The sequence below is a fragment of the Glandiceps talaboti genome, chromosome 11 (assembly GCF_964340395.1).
Source record: "Glandiceps talaboti chromosome 11, keGlaTala1.1, whole genome shotgun sequence".
Taxonomy (NCBI): Eukaryota; Metazoa; Hemichordata; class Enteropneusta; family Spengelidae; genus Glandiceps; species Glandiceps talaboti.
In genome coordinates, this window is record NC_135559.1 from 15,981,776 (window position 1) to 16,003,983 (window position 22,208).

General features: G+C 36.8%; 2 protein-coding genes across 2 annotated transcripts; both read left to right on the forward strand.

Annotated features, from left to right (window-relative positions):
- Positions 1–348: 348 nt before the first annotated feature.
- On the forward strand, positions 349–2,544 carry LOC144442076 (tripartite motif-containing protein 2-like). Its single transcript, XM_078131347.1, has one exon. It carries the CDS (start codon positions 349–351, stop codon positions 2,542–2,544), a length of 2,196 nt encoding a protein of 731 aa, XP_077987473.1.
- An 8,948-nt stretch (positions 2,545–11,492) lies between these two features.
- On the forward strand, positions 11,493–13,688 carry LOC144442078 (tripartite motif-containing protein 2-like). Its single transcript, XM_078131348.1, has one exon. It carries the CDS (start codon positions 11,493–11,495, stop codon positions 13,686–13,688), a length of 2,196 nt encoding a protein of 731 aa, XP_077987474.1.
- The last annotated feature ends 8,520 nt before the right edge of the window (positions 13,689–22,208 follow it).

Here is a 22,208-nt window from a genome sequence, read left to right on the forward strand (position 1 = left end):
TGTTGATCTGGTGACAGGTCATATGAGGACATATTCTATACCTAGCTACAGACTACTTCCTTATAGGAATCCTACCAGGTAAAACTATTACTATATTTGAAGTTTTCAACAAACTGACTGTATTTTGTGCAATCACTCATATTAATATATGTATAAGGTAGCAGAAGTACAATAATTTACAATGTATATGTTATGTCGAGTATTTATTTTGCTTTCTTTCTTTTTCAACTTGTCAACATTCGTAGAAGACCTCGTCCACACAACACAAGTAGGTTGAATCCAATTGCTAGACCTGTCATAAGTTTAGCGAGCTTTGCATCCCAGACAAAACAATAGCGATATCACATCATGGCAACTTCAGAGTCGAAATTTCTAGAGGAAATTGACGACCAATTCCTCATCTGTACCATCTGCATGGAGCGGTACAAAAAAGCCAAGCTTTTGTCGTGTTTACATACTTATTGTGGCCACTGTCTGAAGACGTTGGTTAAGAAAACAGGTGAACTTCTGTGCCCGGTTTGCAGACGTCCTCAAACAATCCCCAATGGTGGCGTTCCTGAGATAGCAGATAACTTTTTTATGAATCAATTGGTGGAAAAGTTCAACAGACGAGATGGGGAACTACGTGAGGCCAGGAAATGTGGTGGTTGTAGGAAGAATTCGGCTTTACACAGGTGTATCGACTGTGCAATGAGTCTTTGCCAAACTTGCTCAGGTGCTCACAGAAACATTCCATTGACACGTACTCATCGCCTGATGTCAATCACACAGTATGAGAAGACAAAGGTCGAGAACCCAGCAGCTGTACAGCCTCCCATCTACTGTACCAGTCACCAAGACAACCAGGTCAAATTCTACTGCGATTCTTGCGATGTTGGAATCTGTCATGAATGCACCGCCCTTGATCACCCACGACCTGAGCACAACTACAGATACTTGAAGTCAGTGGCAAAAGAGTACAAGAAATACCTGACAGAGATGGTAAAAAAGATGAAACTGAAAGAAAGAGAAGCACACGACAGTAAGAAGACGGTACAAGAGGTGGTGAACTCAATTGACAACAACTTCCAAGAAAATGAAAAGATAATCAAAGAACACGTGAAAAAGACGATTGACAAAATGACCAACAAAATAGAGGAGGATGGAAAGAAGCTGTTGAATAGGTTGAATAAAGAACATAACGATAGGAAATTCAAGTTACAAGCACAGCTCAAAGACCTCAACAACACTGAGCACGTTTTGACGAGCGCATGTGAAGTTGCTGGGGAAATGCTGCAAAATGGAAGTGATGCACAGTTAATGTCGGCTAAGCATGGAATAACGTCACAAATAAAAGAACTAATGGCGGCAAACACTGATCAGACACCTGTGGAGAGTGATTGTGTAGACTTCCATCCATATCATGATTACTGCCAAATTGAAAGCTTAGGACAGTTGGATTTGTCATCATATGAGATAACAGATTATTCAAAGTTTCCAAAGATTGGCGAAGAAATACGAGCAACTGTGACCAGCAAAGATAGGAGAGTGAATTTGTCAAAATGCAAAGTAAAAGGTGAGATGCTTACACCTGACAATGAAACAAAGAAATTAAACACATCACAATATCCAGATGGCAGCATTTGTTTGAGTTATAGAGGGGGGAAGGAGGGGGATTACAGAATGAAAGTATCTTTGAACGGAAAGCCCGTTGGGGGATCACCAGTGACCATCAAGGTCATTTCACCAAAATCCAAAGGGTTACTGTATAAATTTAGTAGCAACGAATCTAGAGTCAGTGAGGTCAGGGGACCAATGGGTATTATTTTCCATAATGGCAGACTTTTTATATGTGATCATTTAAATAAGAGATTACAATTGTTCTCTTTACATGGCCAACATTTGAGAGTGATCTACTTAACCAACTTCCCTACTCCTATTGAGCCTTTATTTGTAGCAGTGTCAGAGAAAGGTCATATGTTTCTCACAGATGATAAGATTAATCAAGTGTTTGTTTGTGATGAGAATGGGAAGCTGTTTAGAATCTTTGGAGAGAATGAGTGCAAGAAGTTGAATGGCATTGCTATCAGTCCCGTTAATGGCAGAGTGTATGTGGCTGATTTTGGGGGAAGGTGTGTTAGAGTTTACACGCAAGATGGTAAATATGTTAAGTCGTTTAGTGACCAGACAACCACAGCCCTGCCAATGTACCCAAATGGCATTACAGTAGACAGTAAGGGTAGTGTCATAGTGACAAATGTTATCTGTGTTACAGTATTTGAATCCAACGGCGAATACTTGTATAGGTTTGGGTATAGTGGGTTAGGTAAGCTCGAATACGCATATGATGTGAGTACTGATAAGAATGGATATGTGTATGTGTATGATATGCAGAAGAGAACGATCAATAAATATGAACCTAAATCAGGCAAATTCGTTTCAACCATTCACAATGTTATGGATAGGGAATTTTCTAGAGGAGGAATATGTGTTACTGATGATGAGTCATGTAAGATAGTGGTGTCAGACAGCGAAGGTAACTGTATCAAAGTCTTCACTGAATGAAGTGTCATTGATATATTGATTCAAGTATGGACAGTGTTCACACTCTGTGTAATGAATGCAAAATGTTATTGAAATGTCCGCCTTGATATATAATTCCTTTAATTTGAATTGGTCGATATTGTATGGTTTTAATGAATTACAGAAGTAAGTCGAAAAGAGGCTGTTTACATAATAATTCATATAAATTACATTCAGTTTGCAAAATGAGAATGTACTTATTTTGTCTTAGGATGGGGAGGAGGGTATATCCATTTAGAAATGACACTCGTTGATAATGATCACCAGATATTGAAAACGAACAGGATTATGTAAATAATAATTCTTACAATATTTGAACATTGGGAATGCTGGGTTGAGAATGCAACATGTGGCAAATTATGAAATCTAAAATAAGTTACTCTGGCATTTTAGGAATACTTGCTGCACACAAGAATATGACTATGTTCTCATTCAAGGCTAACGTGAATTTAATGTGTACACAACTAAAAAGAAATCATGCACCACTTCCATTAATCATGGTAGAATAAAGACTATGAGATAGATTAGTGAATGATAATTGTGACATTCTGAAATCGCTATCTAGAAATATATGTTATTTCAGATATATTGATCGAGCGGGAGCTACACAATCCGTGACAAATTTAGTCCACCTCAGTCGAAACGATGATATTCCATATGTCACGTACTTGGAGACCACTATATGGCTTCTTGCTTATAGAGTTTCCAATACTTACACGCAAAAAGGGACCCGTTCCCAAGAGTGTGATATGAAAAGCAGAGAAATGACATGTAAAATGCCTTACTTTTATCTATTGTATTATTTTGTTTGCGATGTTCAATATTTTTATATCTTCAATCGTATTATGATATACAGTATTTCCAGTTTCTGTGCATACATATTTGTAGTTTGATTGTCGGTCATTTAATAATGACCATAAACGATTGTATTGGACTGCTCAACTAACTTTGTCATGAAGTTGAATTAAAAGTTCAGTTCTTGCATCAATTAACATGTGAAGAGAGAACATGGGCCTTTAATCAAATATATGGACTTGAGACTACAGAATATGTTGGACCTCATTTTGCCTATTTCATGCATTTCAATACACTTTATTTTGAGTATCGTTATTATTACGTAGCACATAGTTTGATTTGGTTTCTTTAAAATTGTTAGTATTACGAGAGTTTTAGCCATATCTTGTACTACGTCACGATTTAATCACAACTCATAATCTGTTCTCGTGTTATTCATGTTCAGACAAGTTGTTACCTGTAATCGTAAAGCCATTACTTACCATTACTTACCATTACTTATCAGTGATTAAAGTTTATTATGACTTTATATAATGTGTTATCTGTGTTTATAGCTAATAACAGTATGACTTCTTACATGAAATATATAGACCCTTATTAAATAACTGGTCAATCATAAAGTGGTGTGAAGCAGCCATACAACAACAGTTTGCACTAATCGGTAACTGACAGCATTGACACATATTCTAACGGTCACACCCTTTAATAGTGTGTACGGTACGCCATGACGGGGCGCCCTCACACATCGGTCAACGCCCCTTGGCCTTCTTGGAGAGAGGATGCTGGTGAGGGTGGAACGACACGACGTATCTTACAGTCTAACCCTTTTACAGATGGGGTTATGGCATTGAAAAAGTTCTGTTTATTTTTGATAACTTAATGACCTCTATAAACTGAACTCATGCAGTATTAGCGGTAATTTATTAGCTTGGATGTTCACATACTAGAGTAGCAGATCTAGACAACATGGAGAAGTTTTTAATGATCACATCACAGGGAGCCCAGGCTTAGATTATGCTAACCACAAAACCAAACCAAACCAAAACCAAGCCAAACCAAAAAAAACAAACAAACAAAACAAACAAACAAACAAACAAACAAACAAACAAACAAACAAACAAACAAACAAACAAACAAACAAGCGCGCAGTGCCACGCACGCAAACAGTTCAACATTGAACAGGGGCATGAGGCAACAATTCTGGTGAAACCCGAAAATGATAATGAAATGAAAATGATAATGATGTGATACAGGTAATAAAGGCCCAAGTTAGCTATTAGTCACATTTACATACTTACTTCTTTATTTATAGTATATATTAATAAACTCATTATACACGTCTACACATATTTGTTATTTTGGGTATAAGGCCAGAAATGAAATGATTAAAAATATTATATGTATGTACTTGTACACGTTCTGGTCTTTTAAAAAAATGAAACATTTTGATAATCGCAGAAAAAAGTTTATATAAATATGGAAGACTCAAAAAAAGAATAAGAAAAAAGAAAGCATACGGATAGACATGGTGCAAAATCGACGCTTAGTGCGCTCCCGACAGCTGATGCGCTCCGCTGCTTGGCGCGCTCGAGCTCAAACGTATTCCTTGCTTAAACCAGGGGCATGAAGCAACAATTCTGGTGAAACTCGAAAGTGATAATGATGTGATACAGGTAATAAAGGCCCAAGTTAGCTATGAGTCACATTTACATACTTACTTCTTTATTTATAGTATATTTTAATAAACTCATTATACCCGTCTACACATATTTGTTATTTGGGGTATAAGACCAGAAATGGAATGATTAAAAATGTTATTTATACGTCACCTGTCACCAATCTCGCATTCTGATTGGTCGAGAGCCCTGCAGATACACAGGCGCATTTTTCACCAACAGCCGTATTTTTGCTTGTTGTATCACGTGATCACTGCACGTCCCCTTGTAAACAAATCTAGCAGACAACTAAAAATCGAGCTATAACCAGCATTTCCAATGCCAAATTTGTTGTCAATCGAACAAAATATCACCGTTGTATACATTGTAACAAGTCTTTGAACTGTACTTTTCATGTCACAGGGAAATAGTCAAAAATTCCACACACAACCGTGAAAGTCCAGTGACGGCAAACTCACGGTCGTCACGTGATCGTAAACATGAATTCCTACATTTATGAAAGATATGAAAATTACCACCACAGAGGGTGCAGTTTTTGTTTAACTAGAACAACAAAGCATATCACGAACATTTCTGTACATTTAATGGAATACAGTACGCAAAACAAAGACGCACTCATTTTTCAGCTGATGGTTATAAGTTTGAATATATCGCTGAGTGATATCCAAATAGTAAACATTACGTCATACTACTGAGCAAACGCGCACTCTGATTGGATGATAAAGTTAAGGCTGACACGTAAGCAACCACATTGCAGTAATCAGAGAGGAGCATGATACTACGCTCAACAGTATAACGCGGAAATGGTTTTATTTTAAAATGAAGCAGAATGCTTAGACATTCAAAAATGAATTCATAGTCGCAGGTGACGTATAAGTATGTTATTTGCCAAATACTTTTCCACATCTTACTGCTCGAGGTAATTTTTCTGGTATATAACGGAGAGCCGGAGCAGCAAGATATGGAGCGGTATTTGGCAAATAACATATATACATATACGCGCCACACACGCCGCCCTCATCGGCGATGCGACATAAAGCGCGCAAAAAAGAAGAATTATTCTTGACGTCACAATAGAATAATGGAAGATTACAAGTTCAGGTAAACAAATACATTCTTTGTTTAGAGCAGGTTTTGCAACCGAGCGTAACGCTGTGTTTGTATTCACTCAGAATAATTTCTGTGCTAGCCTACTTGTAAATATGAATCGTATGCTGATTGTTTTGATACTCATTTGTGTTATTACAGTTGGTGTTGGTAAGTACATGAAATATTTTCATCCAGAGCACATTTAAAGTATAATTAACGGTGAAAACTTTGTGAAGTTGGAAATAGTTCTACGTATACGTATATATTGAACAATCGAACGAAATCATTTAAAGTTCTCTCTCTCTCTCTCTCTCTCTCTCTCTCTCTCTCTCTCTCTCTCTCTCTCTCTCTCTCTCTCTCTCTCTCTCTCTCTCTCTCTCTCTCTCTCTCTCTCTCTCAGATGTATTTAACAATGGTGCCGTTGTAGCTGATACTCCATCTACACAGGACATTGTCGTTGATCCAAGGTAAGTTAATTAATTAAAAAAAAAATTGAATACATAAGTGTTTGTATAATTTAGACTGAAATTAGACCTATTCTTATTATCAAATAACTTTGCAAACTTTTCATAAATTCTTCTGAAAAACACCACAAATACCTTTCAATATATGTGACATTAAATCATCGATATCCTGCCCTTTTTTCTACAATCAACTTGTAAATTTCATGCATAAATATTACACTTTTCAAACGTTTCTATACTAAATGTTCTGTTATTTATTTTTAGCTCAGCCGATGTTGTTGACACCGAGGAGAAGGAACCAGAGGGTAGAAGTACAAAACGTAAAGGTCCATTCCGTAGATTTTTTCGTCGGATTAGTAAAGGATTGCGTCGGATATTTGGACGAAAATCAAAACATAAAAAGAAAGTAGAAGAGGATAGTGACGGATGTATCCATGACGACGAACCCAATAATGAAGTGAGTATTTACAACAATATTACCCTAATTGGTGGTTTGACCGATCTTTGTAGAGGTGACATTGCGTCAGTTTGTGAATATTTACCAAATATGTATTAAGTTTTGACAGGTCGTCATCATTGCTCAGTAGTATGACGTAATTGTTTAACTTTTTAAAGAATGTAGTGAAGTCGGAAAAGCGAGAAAAATTCTCATCTATGACCAAGAATACATGAATATTGAATGTTTATTCTATCTTCCAGACCCAAACCCACATTGAGAATACTAGTAACATTGACAATGACCATGGCCCAAATGATGACCCCTCGAATATTGTTGACACAGCTGATGTGACTATTGAGAATCAATCAAATGCAACGATCTGCCCAGCTGATGTGAACGATGAGGTTTCTCAAGAACAAATTGGAACTGATGACGATTTTGACCCACAACTGGAAGTACCATGTGAATCTGAAGATGATGCCGAGGACGATGACGTCTCGATTTTCGGTAAATGTTTATGTGGAATCTTTGAAGGCTAGATTTAACTACAACGGGAAGGGGAACTTAATGTGGTGGAATACATTTTGAGAATACGAAAACAAGTTAACTTTAAATTTGCTTGTATCGTATTGTACTACTTATGTGAACTTATACGTATATTAACTCCGAACTGCAGAGTGTAGATAAGTGCAGACGTACATTATCGGTAGCGGTCCTCTTCCCGTTGGAGTACAGGCTTTTACGAGAATTAGCTTAGAAATTGGAGTTACCTAGAACATATGCCATGACCCAAATGTTACCTATATATCTCTGTTCATTTCAAACTTAATTATTCAATCTTGAAACTTTTAGTTTTAATACAGTTGTTAAATTATTGTAGTTTTAAAAGATTAAACCCTTTCTTTCGATTGAACCACAGAATTTGAAGCAAAGGACGTGTTCTTTGACCCATGGGACAAACTCGGCGCCGGAGCTTTTGGTACAGTGTTTATCGGAGAAATGACAGGAATAAGAACTAAATTCGCCATGAAATGTTTCAATAGCACAGAAACCTTCCCAGATGGCATGTATGAAGAGTTAATTGACAATGAAATAATGATCATGAGGTGACTTTTCAATTTTATTTATCTTCAACAAAATGAGTAGGAAAAGAGTTTGAAAAACCAAACCCGTTTTCTACTTTCCAAACGAGATATATTTAGATAGTTAAGTGTGAACGTAAACGTACACATTTCTACACAATTTCAGGGTTTATGGAACATAATAAGATTAAGAATATATACAGCGAATTTCACAATACCGTTCAGTTTCTCTGTTAGATAAAACCACTCAGAAACAATAAAGTAATGCATGTAGCACTTCAATAGCAAGATCGCATTTTTTGCTATATTTAGTCTAAATGAAATAAACCATTTAAATATATTTCAAACCCATGCAGACATTCGGGTGCCAATGTTTTTCTTAGTATCAATTTGATATCTTTATAGTGGTATGTTAGTTCATATCACTTAGACAAAATGTAGCAAGAAACTGTATTCATTCAATCTTGCTGTCTTAAAGTGTAGCACTCGTGCGCAGTTTCTTGTTGGTTTTTGCGTGGTTGTATCAAACGTTTTTTTTTTAAATTCGCTGTATGTAATTGGCATGATGCAAATACTTTCAAAATATTGCTAAAATCTTGCAAATAGTGTTCTACGTGTGTACGGTGTGTGTGTGTGTGTGTGTGTGTGTTTTAAATGTGTAGCTTAGTCTGTATTCCTCGCTCTCAGTTACATGGGTCTTTCGTTGATCATGTCACATTTATATGACCATTCTTTTTCTAGTAAACTTCGATATCTGGAGTGTGAGAACATTGTCAAGGGCTATGGCATTTGCTATGAACACATCTTTGGTCCGACTCTAGTGCTGGAACTTGTAAATGGAATGGATCTGGAGAAATTGGTATACCGAGCAAGACATCATGTAAGTTGTGATAACTTTTCTTTCCTTCATCTTTTTTTTTGGGGGGGGGGGGATTACGCAACTGTGAACGTTGGGTACTGAATGACTACGAAGGTATTGTGCATGATTTCCTGAGTCAATGAAGTCTGTGGAATATCAGATCATCTATCATAATCTAAGGGAATGAACGAATTTACGACAGTAGGCTGAGGAGAAACGGGGGGGGGGGGGCAGGAAAAATGGGGTTATAAAGGGAGGAGTTATGGAAATTCTGATGGTCTGAAAGGGGTGGGTGGGTGAGTATGTAACAGTACAGTTCTCTTGAAATGGTTGTAATGATAACGTCACTAATGCATATTAAAAACTGCTACATGTTCTTTGTTACTTACATAATAATAATGTTGTTGTTGTTGTTGTTTTGTAGATGTCATTAATTGAGAAACTTGAACTGTTGTTAGGATTTGCTAATGGCGTTTCAGCTCTACATGAGTTTGGAATAGTTCACAACGACATCAAACCAGATAATGTCTTGGTATGTATCCAATACAGAATACATTTATCAAATAGTTTACGACAAAAAATGACATGTTATACACATGTACTTCTTGAAGATACAGAACTATTACTTCAGAATCGATCTTTTGATTCTTTTGTCTGTAAAGTTTAATATTTTTTACTCAGATATGATTCTACTTTGTCAAGTCTGAGTAACTCATGATCATCACACAAAAAATATCTGTGTTCATGTACTCAGCACATCATACTTTTCACCTCAATAAGAAAATGGGATCCCATTTGATAAAAGACACATTGTTTACCAAAAAAATGTAACTGACCAGCTTTTTCCCCAGAAAAAGACCACCTATGTTGTCGAAAAATTTACTAATTCTTTTAAAACTGTCGACAAAATATATATATTTTTATATTTCAGTTGAAATGATGGCAAAATAACAAATATTATGTCATTTTGTGATTTTGTGAATCTTATCAGGACACGTTGTGTGATCTGTAAACCCGTGGTATATCCTCTTGTAACTTCTTGCAATTATCTTTATGTTTTTTTCAGGTGCAATTGCCCCAGAAAATCCCGAAATTATCAGACTTTTCGTTTTCGACTACAACAGCAAATGCTAAATATCCACAAGGTGGGGCGGTAGAATTCTCATCACCAGAAGTATTAACTGACCCACCGGCAACCACAGACACCCCGAGGGATGTGTGGGCACTGGGTTGCAGCATGGCAGAGGTAGTCTGTCTTCGATCGCCCTTTTACAATATGGACATGACCAAACTAGTCAAAACCGTAAGAAAAAGGGTGAAAGGAGGCAAGTCTATACTGCCTAAAAACATCAAGCTACTGGAGAGGGGGCCAATTAGAGAGTTGTGCACACGTTGCTGCACCATGGCTCCCTCTCAAAGACCCAGTGCCCAGACCGTCAGAGACGAGTTACAAGATATCCTTCAGAGCTTCTCTGACGATTACTGAAAATAAATAAACAGAATATATATATATATATTTTTAAATTTAAACCATCATTTTTGTCTGTTTGTGGATTTTGTCTATTTTGCATATTTGATGACTTTTTGATGATTGTGTATGTAGTGTGAATGACTTTTTGCAAATGATGTCATTTCATTACTTCTGACGTGACTAAATATGATGACAGAGAAAAAATCACTAAATCTGACAATGTCTTGGTATCTATTCTATATGTAAACATTTGTACTTGTAATTTCCAGTTTACCCTCTTGGGACCGTGTATCTAAACATCACAATAATTTCAATTTTTCAGCACGTCACATATTTTAGGAATGTGATTATATAAGTTTGAGTTCCTCTCAGTCGGATTAGGGAAACTTACACTATCTGTTCACTGAAGAAGACCACTGTGAGGAGTCAAAACTTTTGAAATTCTTCTTCTTCTTTTTTTTAAAGAGAAGATGATATTTTGGAGGAATATATGTATGTCGTTTACTGTATCTCACCATTCACCAGTACATTTTTCATCTGGTATATCACCAGCAAACAGGTGTTATTTTTAAAAATCCATTGACCACCACCCCACTCCATCCCCCTTCGGCCGGAGAAATTAACCGGTCCATAAGTACAAAGGACATAGTTCTAGACATTTGGGCAGCCTGCCAATACAAAGACGTAATAACGCACGTAACTGCACATGTATATATTCTGTTGATCATATAACCGGTCAACTGATCGATGGGGACGGACACCTACTACCTGGTGATGCACGGATTACTACAAGGTAAACTATCATCATGTTTTTTCTCAAACAGTCGTGCAATTGACTTGCATTTATAAATGTATATGGGAATTGAAGAACAACACTTTACCACATAAACTTTGTTTCAAGTATTTATTATGCTTTCTTTCTTTCTTTTTCAACTAGTCAACATTCATAGATGACCACGTAGACTGAATTCTATTACCCGATTGCTCACGAGTTTAACGCACTTTGCACTCTGGCACTTTGTATCCTTTGAATAAAACAATAGTGATATCACATCATGGCAACTGCAGAGTCGAAATTTCTAGAGGAAGTTGACGATCAATTCCTCATCTGTATGATTTGTCTGGAGCGTTACCAAAATGCCAAACTTTTGCCATGTTTACATACGTTTTGTGGACATTGTCTGGAGACGTTGGTTAAGAAAGCTGGCGAACTTCTTTGCCCGGTTTGCAGACGTCCTCAAACAATCGCTGATGGTGGCGTTCGTGCGATAGCAGATAACTTTTTTATGAATCAATTGGTTGAACAGTTCAACGAACGAAATGAGGATTTACTTGAGGCGAGGAAATGTGGTGGTTGTAGGAAGAGTTCAGCTTCACATAGGTGTATCGACTGTGCAATGAGTCTCTGCCAAACTTGCTCACATGTCCACAGTAACATTCCATTGACACGTACTCATCGCCTGATGTCAATAACACAGTATGAGAAGACAAAGGTCGAGAACCCAGCAGCTGTACAGCCTCCCATCTACTGTACCAGTCACCAAGACAACCAGGTTAAATTCTACTGCGATACTTGTGACATTGGTATCTGTCATGAATGCACCATTCTTGATCACCCTCGACCTCAACACAAGTATAGATACCTGAAAGCTGCAGCGATAGAGTACAAGATATTCCTGACAAAGATGGTCAAAAAGATGAAAGTGAAAGAAAGAGAAGTACACGACAGTAAGAACGTGGTACAAGAGATGGTGAACTCAGTTGACAACAACTTCCAGAAAAATGAAGAAATAATCAAGGAACATGTCACAAAGGCGATTGAAGAAGCGACCATGAAAATGATGGAGGATGGGAAAAAGCTGCTAAATAGTTTGTATCAAGAACATAACGATAGGAAAGGCAAACTACACGCACAACTAATATACTTCAACAACATTGAAAACATTTTGACGAGCGCTTGCAAGGTTGCTGGGGAAATGCGCCAACACAGAAGTGATGCGAAGTTAATGTCAGCTAAGAGTGGAATGACGTCACAAATACAAGAACTATTAACGACGGCGAACACAGACCAGACACCATTGGAGAGTGATTGTGTAGAATTCAATCCATATCATGATTACTGCCAAACTGAAAGCTTAGGACAGTTGCATTTATCATCATATGGGATAACTCATTATTCAAAGTTTCCAAAGGTTGGCGAAGAGATACGAGTAACTCTGACAAGTAAAGACCAAAGAGTGAAATTGAGAAAATGCGATGTCAACGGTTATATGTTGACACCTTGCTATGAAACAATGAAGGTGACCATGACAGATAATTCAGATGGAAGTATTTCATTGAATGCTAGAGGGGATGAGGAGGGGGATTATAGCCTTAGAGTGCACGTATATGACAAACCAGTTCAAGGTTCACCCTTGACCTTGAAAGTCATTCCACAAAAATCAAAAGGGCTGCTTTGTAAATTCAGTAGATGGGGCTCGAAAGTTGATGAGGTCTGTTTTCCCATAGGTGTTACTTTATATAAGGGAAATGTTTTAGTATGTGATCAATTGAATACGAGATTACAATTGTTCACTTTACATGGCCAACACTTGAAGGTGATCTACTTAACAAACTTCCCTACTCCTATTCAGCCTGCATGTGTAGCCGTGTCAGTGAAAGGTCATATCTTTCTCACAGCCGAAGATAGTAATCAAGTGTTTGTGTGTGATGTGAATGGAAAGCTGATTGGAATCTTTGGTGAGAATGAGTGCAAGAAGTTAAAAGGCATTGCTATCAGTCCCTTGAATGGCAGAGTGTATGTGGCCGATAGTGAGGGTAAATGTGTGAGGGTTTACACTCAGAATGGTAACTATGTTACATCGTTTACTAGTCAGGACAGTATCCTCAAACCAAATGGCATCACAGTAGACAGCAATGGTAATGTCATAGTTACAGATGTCACGTCTGTTAAAGTATTCGATGGCAATGGTAAGTATTCGCATCGTTTTGGGGCTTCTGGTGGTGGGTTAGGTAAGGTGAGATCGGCGGCATATGACGTGAGTACTGATAAGTATGGATATATGTATGTGTATGACTTTATGGCGGGCAATATTAATAAGTACGACCCTAAATCAGGCCAGTTCATTTCATGCATTCACAATGTCACGGATGGGAATTCTTTAGGGGCAATATGTGTTACTGATGACAACCCGTGTAAAATAGTGTTGTCTGATCATGATGGCAACTGTATCAAAGTCTTCAATGACTGAAGTGTTGTTAACGTATCTAATTGAGTATGAATACCTGTTTAAGAAAATACAAGATGTTTCTCTGAATTGATGTGTTTGATTGTCAACCATATAATATCATAAGAGACTGTATTGGGTTACCCCACTATACAATAGGATTAAGTTAAACAATGGCCAAGGTGTAATGTTTGTATCATTTAAGATGTCAAGGATGTACAAAGACTTTTCCTTTCTATGGATGAGAAACAACTGTATGGTGTCCCTTTTTATTACTTCAGCCTAAAGACTTAATTTTGAGTATGATGTGATATTTTGTATATTACATGGTTTTCATCGAATGTAGTTTCTTAAATAAAGTTTCGTTAATATTTTGATTTCCCTTACTTATATGTGAAGCACATCAAGGTTTTGTACAAGTTCTGTTAGCCAGTGCTAAAATGCAGCTGTCGTTGGACCTGTGTGCTGGACTGAACACTTGCATACTTTTAGGTGAAGATGTTCACCATGCCTGTCATTATTAAAGCGGCAGAAGTTATTAATCCCTTTTGTTAGAGTATTTGTGTTACAATAATTAGAAACTTATCATTAGTGTTTATATTTCAATTAACATTGATTAATTTTATTTCTGTATATCTTATCAAGGTATCGCAATTTTAAACTTATTCCTAAAGTTGTAGCTTTTGGCCCTACAGTTTTTAGATTTGAAATTTTTCTTTGGCCAAGTTTAATTTTAACACTAGTTAATATATCCGTGTAACTATATTGAAAACTTCAAAAACAATACCAGAATGACTATGGAATGCCTTGCATTCTGTCAAAAAAAACTATATATTTCTATAATACAATTTTTCACACAAACCAAACATAGAACGTAGCTGTAATAAAAGAACGATTCTTTCTAGAAAGAGAAATCTCTCATGTACTTCCATAAAACTATAAGAATTTCAGAGTAATTTGGCATGTACATATTCAGATTAGAATTATTGAAATTATTTATGAGTAAGTTTAATTGAAATACTATTTAATATTCCTGTGTACATTTAAAAATAATGCCACTTGACAGAGAAATCTGTCATGAACTTGATATAAATCTTAATTTATCTAAATCCACTTAGCGCAGAGACTTGGCTATCTGACTTAACATACTGGATTTCTGGCCAACGACATTGTGAAGCTGGATAGCCAAGTCCCCAGGCTAACTTAAAGTCTCTGGTTATAATCCTCAATTTGGAAATGATTCTCTTGTGAACTTATTAATATTATGTGAGAAAAGTTGAACTTAGTTACTTTTAAAGTTGTTAGTATCGAACAGTTTTAGTATTGGCTTTTGAGTCATGATTTAATCGCAAAGTTTCATGTCATTTTTGTACACACTCCCTGTTGATTTAATGACAAACTTAATATATTCTTTCATTCATGTTGAGACAAGTTATCTGTACTCGTAAAAGCCATTACTTACCATTACTTACCAATCATTATCAGTGATTAAAGTTTATTCTGACTTTATATAATGTGTTATCTGATTATTTCTATGATGTATTATATGTGTTTATAGTGATAACAACAGTAGGACGTCTGGTATAAATTATATAGATCCTTAACATTCTACATCCCTACTCAAAATAAATTGGTGTGAATCAGCCGTATAACATTTGAAAAAAAATGTAATTTGTTTTGCTTGTATCGATAACTAACAACACTACTAAGAAACTACTAGTAAGAAATATCCATTATCCCTATTAGAAAAGAGAAACCTAACTTCCATGATACAGATTTAACGACTGGCCTTACGTTAAAGTGCATTATAATTACCTACAGCGATTCAAATAAATGCCATGCCCGGTCGTGCAATAATCAATGATGACTAACTACATAATGTTTTCAAAATTTATCGAAACTGTAAAGGTGAGGAGTTGATCTGACTTACTTTCACTATTAAATCCTAAACTAAGGGAACATTTTCAACTCAAGCTGATGAAGGTCGTCATTCTAAACTTGTCCACTTTTATCTGAAGAAATGTCCCTCTTCATCACATCTTTTGGTGTAATTCATAGTTTCTGCAACTACGAATTAAATTAATCTATCCTACTAATAATATGAAGATAGATAACTGTGCAGTATATTATAAAATTCATAATCTAAATTGGAAATACGACGAAAACCAAAAGTGAACGCCTTGAAAAAGAACTTAAATGATTTGTCTATTCTCCAGCGGTATAGCCAGTGATTTAAAAAAAAAGGCTCCTAGTAGCAGCCATTCAGTTTTAAACAAACACGTGGAATTCATGAATTAAACGAGTTCAACGGTTCTGTCCGAGTAGTTACCAGAGGTGTTACTCGTATCAATATACGGGGAAACACAAAAAATAACCCTCTCTACTAAGAGCCAATCATGAACAAGCAAATGACATCTGCCCCACATACACACTTGCTCTAAAGTACTAAATAAAAAGAACAATAACTACCACAAATAGTAGATTGAGTGACAGGTTTGTTGAGAATTTAAAAAAAAATCGAGTCGTCGCACCACTTTAGACAAACTGTCCTGACCAGAAACAATTCTTTTTGTTGTTGTTGGCCTAACTACAAAGGGTGTGGAAAGACTCTCGGGCAGCATGCCAACACTTATACCATGTTAATAACAGAGATAGCTGCGCATGCGTACATTCTCAGACTGGTGATCGTGTGACAGGTCATATGAGGACAGATTCTATACCTAGCTACAGACTACTTCCTTATAGGAATCCTACCAGGTAAAACTATGTCTATATTTGAATTTTTCAACAAACTGACTGTAATGCATGCAATCATTTGCATTAATACGTGTATGCGGTAACTGGAGTACACAATTTGCAATGTAAATCTTATTTTAAGTATTTATTTTGCTTTCTTTCTTTTTCAACTTGTCAACATTCGTAGAAGACCTCGTCCACACAACACAATTAGGTTGCATTCAAATTTCCAGGAAGCTCGTAAGTATAGCGAACCCAGACCAAGCACTAGCGATATCTCATCATGGCAACTTCAGAGTCGAAATTTATAGAGGAGATTGACGACAAATTCCTCATCTGTACGATCTGCATGGAGCGGTACAAAAGTGCAAAGCTTTTGTCGTGTTTACATACTTATTGTGGGCACTGTCTGGAGACGTTGGTTAAGAAAACTGGTGAACTTCTTTGCCCGGTGTGTAGACGTTCTCAAACGATGACTGATGGTGGTGTTCCTGCGATAGCAGATAACTTTTTCATGAATCAGTTGGTGGACCAGTTCAACAGACGGGATGAGGAAGTACTTGAGGCGAGGAAATGTGGTGGTTGTAGGAAGAGTTCAGCTTCACATAGGTGTATCGACTGTGCAATGAGTCTTTGCCAAACTTGTACAGATGTTCACAGTAACATTCCGTTGGCACGTAGACATCACCTGATGTCAATCACACAGTATGAGAAGACAAAGGCCGAGAACCCAGCAGCGGTACAACCTCCCATCTACTGTACCAGTCACCAAGACAACCAGGTCAAATTCTACTGTGATACTTGTGATGTTGGCATCTGTCATGAATGCACTGTTCTTGATCACCCACGACCTGAACACACATACAGATACTTGAAATCAGCGGCAGAAGAGTACACGAAATACCTGACAGAGATGGTTGAAAAGATGAAAGTGAAACAAAGAGAAGCACACAACAGTAAGAATATGGTACAAGAGATGGTGAACTCAGTTGACCACAACTTCCAGAAAAATGAGGAAATAATCAAGGAACACATGAAAGGGGTGATTGAAGAAATTACTCGAAGTATACAGAAAGAGGGTGATGGCCTGTTGCAGAAGCTGAAAGATGAATATGATGATAGGAAAAGCAAGCTACAGGCACAGATTAAAGAGCTCAACAACACTGAAGACGTTTTGTCAAGTGCTGGTGACGTTGCAGAGAACCTGGTGCATTGTGGGAATGATGCACAATTACTGTTGGCCAAGAACGGAATGACGTCACAAATACAAGAACTGATGGCGGCAAACACAGATCAGACACCATTGGAGAGTGATTGTGTAGACTTCCGTCCATACCCGGATTACCTTTATACTGAAACTTTAGGAGAACTTTACTTATCACCTTGTATGATAACTAGTTATTCAAAGTTTCCAAAGGTTGGAGAAGAGATTAAAGTAACACTGGCAAGCAAGGATAGCAGAGTGAAACTGACGAAGGAAATGGTCAAGTGTGATGTTTCCTCACCTGACGACGAACCTAACGAAATTAAGATGACAGACAACGAAGATGGTAGCGTGTCATTTGTAACTACAGGCAGAGAAGAAGGGTATTATGACTTTGATGTATCTGTTAATGAAAAACCAGTTGAGTGGTCACCACTAAAAGTCGAAGTCATTTCACCAGAATCCATGGGTTTGCTGTGTGAAATCAGTGATTTTGGTGTTGGGGTTGGTCGGGTACGTTACCCTATTGATGTTAGTTTGTATAAAGAGAATGTGTTAGTTAGTGATAGTGATAATGGCAGATTACAATTATTCACATTACATGGCCAGCATTTGAGAGTGATCTACTTCACTGATTTCCCTACCCCTTTTGTGCCTTTGTTTGTAGCAGTGTCAGAGAAGGGTCATATCTTTCTCACAGCCGAAGATAATAGAAATCAAGTTTTTGTGTGTGATGAGAATGGGAAGTTGATTAGATGCTTTGGAGAGAATGAGTGCAAGAGGTTGGACGGCATTGCAATCAGTCCCTTGAATGGCAGAGTGTATGTGGCTGATAGGGAAAGAGGCTGTGTGATAGTTTATACACAAGATGGTAAGTATTTGAATTCATTCGGCAAGGATTGGCTGATATCCCCAGGATATGTCACAGTGGGGAGTAATGGCAATATCATAGTATCGGATAGTGTAGCAGTCAAAGTGTTTAATGCAATAGGCAAGTACTTGCATTGTTGTGGGGTAGACAGGAGTTTCGTAGATTATGGAAATATGACCCCAGATCGGGAAATATCTGCTGTGACTACTGATAAGAATGGAAATGTGTATGTGTGCGACGTTTATACGCGAAGTATAAACAAGTATGACGCTAAAACTGGCGGTTTTCTTAATTGCATAGAAAATGCCATGAATGTGGGTGGCGAATATGGAATGTGTGTGACTGATGATGAGGCATGTAAAATAGTAGTGGCAGATAGTTACAACCACTGCATCGAAGTCTTTATAATGAATGAAGAAGATTTATTTGTTGCGTAGGGATGCGTTTGTAGAAACTTATAGTCAATGAACATGATCCTGTCAGTACACTTAAACAAAACCTATGACATTATTCCACACACGAGAAACGTTTTAATGATTAAAATACAGTTTTGATGTGTGAACAAATTAAAGTTAGATTCATGAGCTTAATCTCAATTGTATCGTCGGGTGTTATGGAGAGTCATGGAAACATATCGTTCTCTAGAAATGTTCGTCTATAAGTGTACGGTACGTCGTGACGGGACATACACCCTCACACATCGGTCAACCCATTTCACAGCCAGTGAGAGGAGAGTGACACGACCTATCTTCATGATCTTACAGAGATGTCAGTATTGAAAGGGTCTTTGGCAAAATGAAAACGTGATTTAAGTTGTGTAATTTCTTAAGTCCAGCATGATTTGTCATGCACAGGGGATTTATACATTTTAGAGTTACGCTGATACCAATCTGATTTAAGTCTGATATAGTGAGTGAACTTGGCGCAATTTCTTTATTTAAATGCATTGTTTCCTATGTTTAATTTCTTGTTGTTTGTTGTTTTTTTTGTTACGTGAGTGAGTGCCTTGGAACGCTCACTCAAGGAACAAAAAGAAAGTTCACATAAGAAACAGATGTAAATAAAGAAATTGCACCAAGTTCACTACATCAGATTTTAATCAGATTAATATTGTGCTGATACATAGGCAGTTACAGTGATCCTCTAAAATTAGTTATTAACGTCAATCTAGCCATTCAGATTTGTTCCATTTGATTTAAATACATGTATTCCGTACAAGGTTTTTGCACACTGTTATGTTATAAAATGCGTTATCGTTTAGCCGTAATAGACTTTACACATAGGCGTTTTTATGTAGGTATACAGCCAGTCATTCTGTCAAAACCAACGCCAGAAGAAGTTACCAGCATATCTCAAAATCGTGTTGCTATTATATACCATCAGTATACTCAAGTATTATTTCTCTAATCCTATTATACAAACTTAAATATGTCGCCAATTTAGTATTTTGTGAACTCGTACTATACATGTCATTCCAAAAGTTTTTTATATGTGGTTGTTTTAGATTTGATTGTAAGTTTATGCGACAGTTTCAACACTAGCTACTCTTGCTATGTACACCAGGACAATGCTATGGTAGTGACCATTCAAAGAATCAATCTTTACATGTAATGGTAATTTTTTGAACTACCTCTTCCATGCATTATTTGACAGTAATTGTTTCTTTCATGTAAGCCAAACATTATGAATATATTGTAATGAACAAATTATATAGATAGTTGGCGCGAATTGAAGTAATTTGGCATGTATTTTATATCAAATAGTAACATTTTGATAATGTTAATGTGTATCACTGCACGAGCTGTAGGTGAACATTGCGTTGTTGGTTTCTTGTTAGGTACAGTAACATACCAGTAATATCTTACACCGTGGACATTATCCAATCACCTTTGAGTGATCGTATATTTTGAACCCGAAAATCAGCGCCCTCAATGGCTATCACAATTTCAATTTGTTACTCAGTGTTGCAATGCTTGTGGATATGATAAGAGCGACCACTGATTAGCATGTACACTGTCTAATTATTTCTGTTTTAACACTTTTCAGTAAATATATTGTGGTTGTCTGATCGAAACAAATAACACAGTAACAAATAGTGCAGTTGTAACACGGTGAAAGATTCCAAGCCAAGCTTTCGCTCAAAAAAATAAGCTTGTCACTGAACTACTAGACTGTCGACGGTCGCTGGCGCCTTTTTTGCTACGTTTTACCCAAAACTAAAGTCGTCGCCTCGCTTCGATCCGGAGCAATACTATAATTACATACTGATAGCGAAGGCAGTATGTGACGACTTTAAAAGTAGCAAAAAAAAAAGGCGCGAGCGACTGTCGACAGTCTACTGCACTACCTACAGATAATATTGACCACTATTATTAACAGATACAATGTCTTTATACAATAAGTAATCTTATCAATTTTTAGTGAGTTTATCTTTATTTACTCGAAAAAATATCCCGGTTGCGGTTTAATAATTAAGTATTCCAAATTGTGACAAGTTACCTGTGTACATGTACTTGTAATCATCAATTATCAGCAATTAAAGGTTCTTTAGAGTGTAAACATGGTGAGGAGTGCTTTGTGTGTATTTCTGTTATAAATGCGTCTAGTGTAAACACCAGTGTAACATCTCTGATGGATGTACAGACCCATAACATTCTATTTATCAAAGGGACCAGGCCAAGCAACCAGTACAAGTCTGTTTCATGTCGGTAACTTACAACAGGGAGTACATTGTTCTGGAAGTAACATCTCAATCACCTTTATACAGATCAGAACCCCAGTTTACAGGAAAATCAGTACACAAGTAATTAAAACACCTCAATGTGAAAATAGACAGTGGAGACAAATTATTTCTTAACTGTCGTGGAATGATTTCTAGGCTCCTTTTTGATTTTTAGTCTGCACTACATATATAATTTTAATTTTTCTATTGTCATTTTTATTTAGATATATAGAAAGTTAATGCAATTAATAGCGAGCACCAGCGCAATTAATGGATCACGATTAGTCGTCGTAATCGATGAATCATGATTATGATTGTGCAAATCGAACGCACCCGAATGAGATTTTGCCATATGCTTGATGCGATCATTACAGCTTTTCCTTTAGGAAGGAAAACGTAACCACGATGAGCTAGTTTATGTTTTCAACCATTCCTTTATAAAGTTTGAATGATTACTGACCCATAATCACGATTCTACTATAATTATGACTATGAACACCTGTGGAGATGCAATGTGCGTGTACCATACGTGTAAAATGATGGTCAAAATGCAAACCTGAAGGCGATGGTAGCAAGACCAGTCGCCTCTGGTAAGGAGTGTAATATATATTTAAGTTAATGTTTACACAAATTGTAATGCTACATTCGAATTCCGAATTCTAACTGGCGTGAGCTTATGGACTGAGCCGTAGAGTATGATATTAATCTAATAACACAAAAAGGCAATTATTTGATGAAGAATCAAGCGACTCGATGATAAAAGAATTCAAAAGCATTCCGAAACGTAACGGACCAAGGTCATATACTAGAAGTTCCTGTCTTTATATCGACCATTGTTATAATACATAATCGATCGAGCACAATAATTCATGTAATAAGTAGTATAAGGTTTTTAAAAACTGATAAAACAGTTCTAGACATTTGGCAGCCTGCCAATAGTTTATACAAAGAGACAATAGCGCACGTAATTGCGCATGTATACATTCTGTCATGATCATGGCATCATCGGTC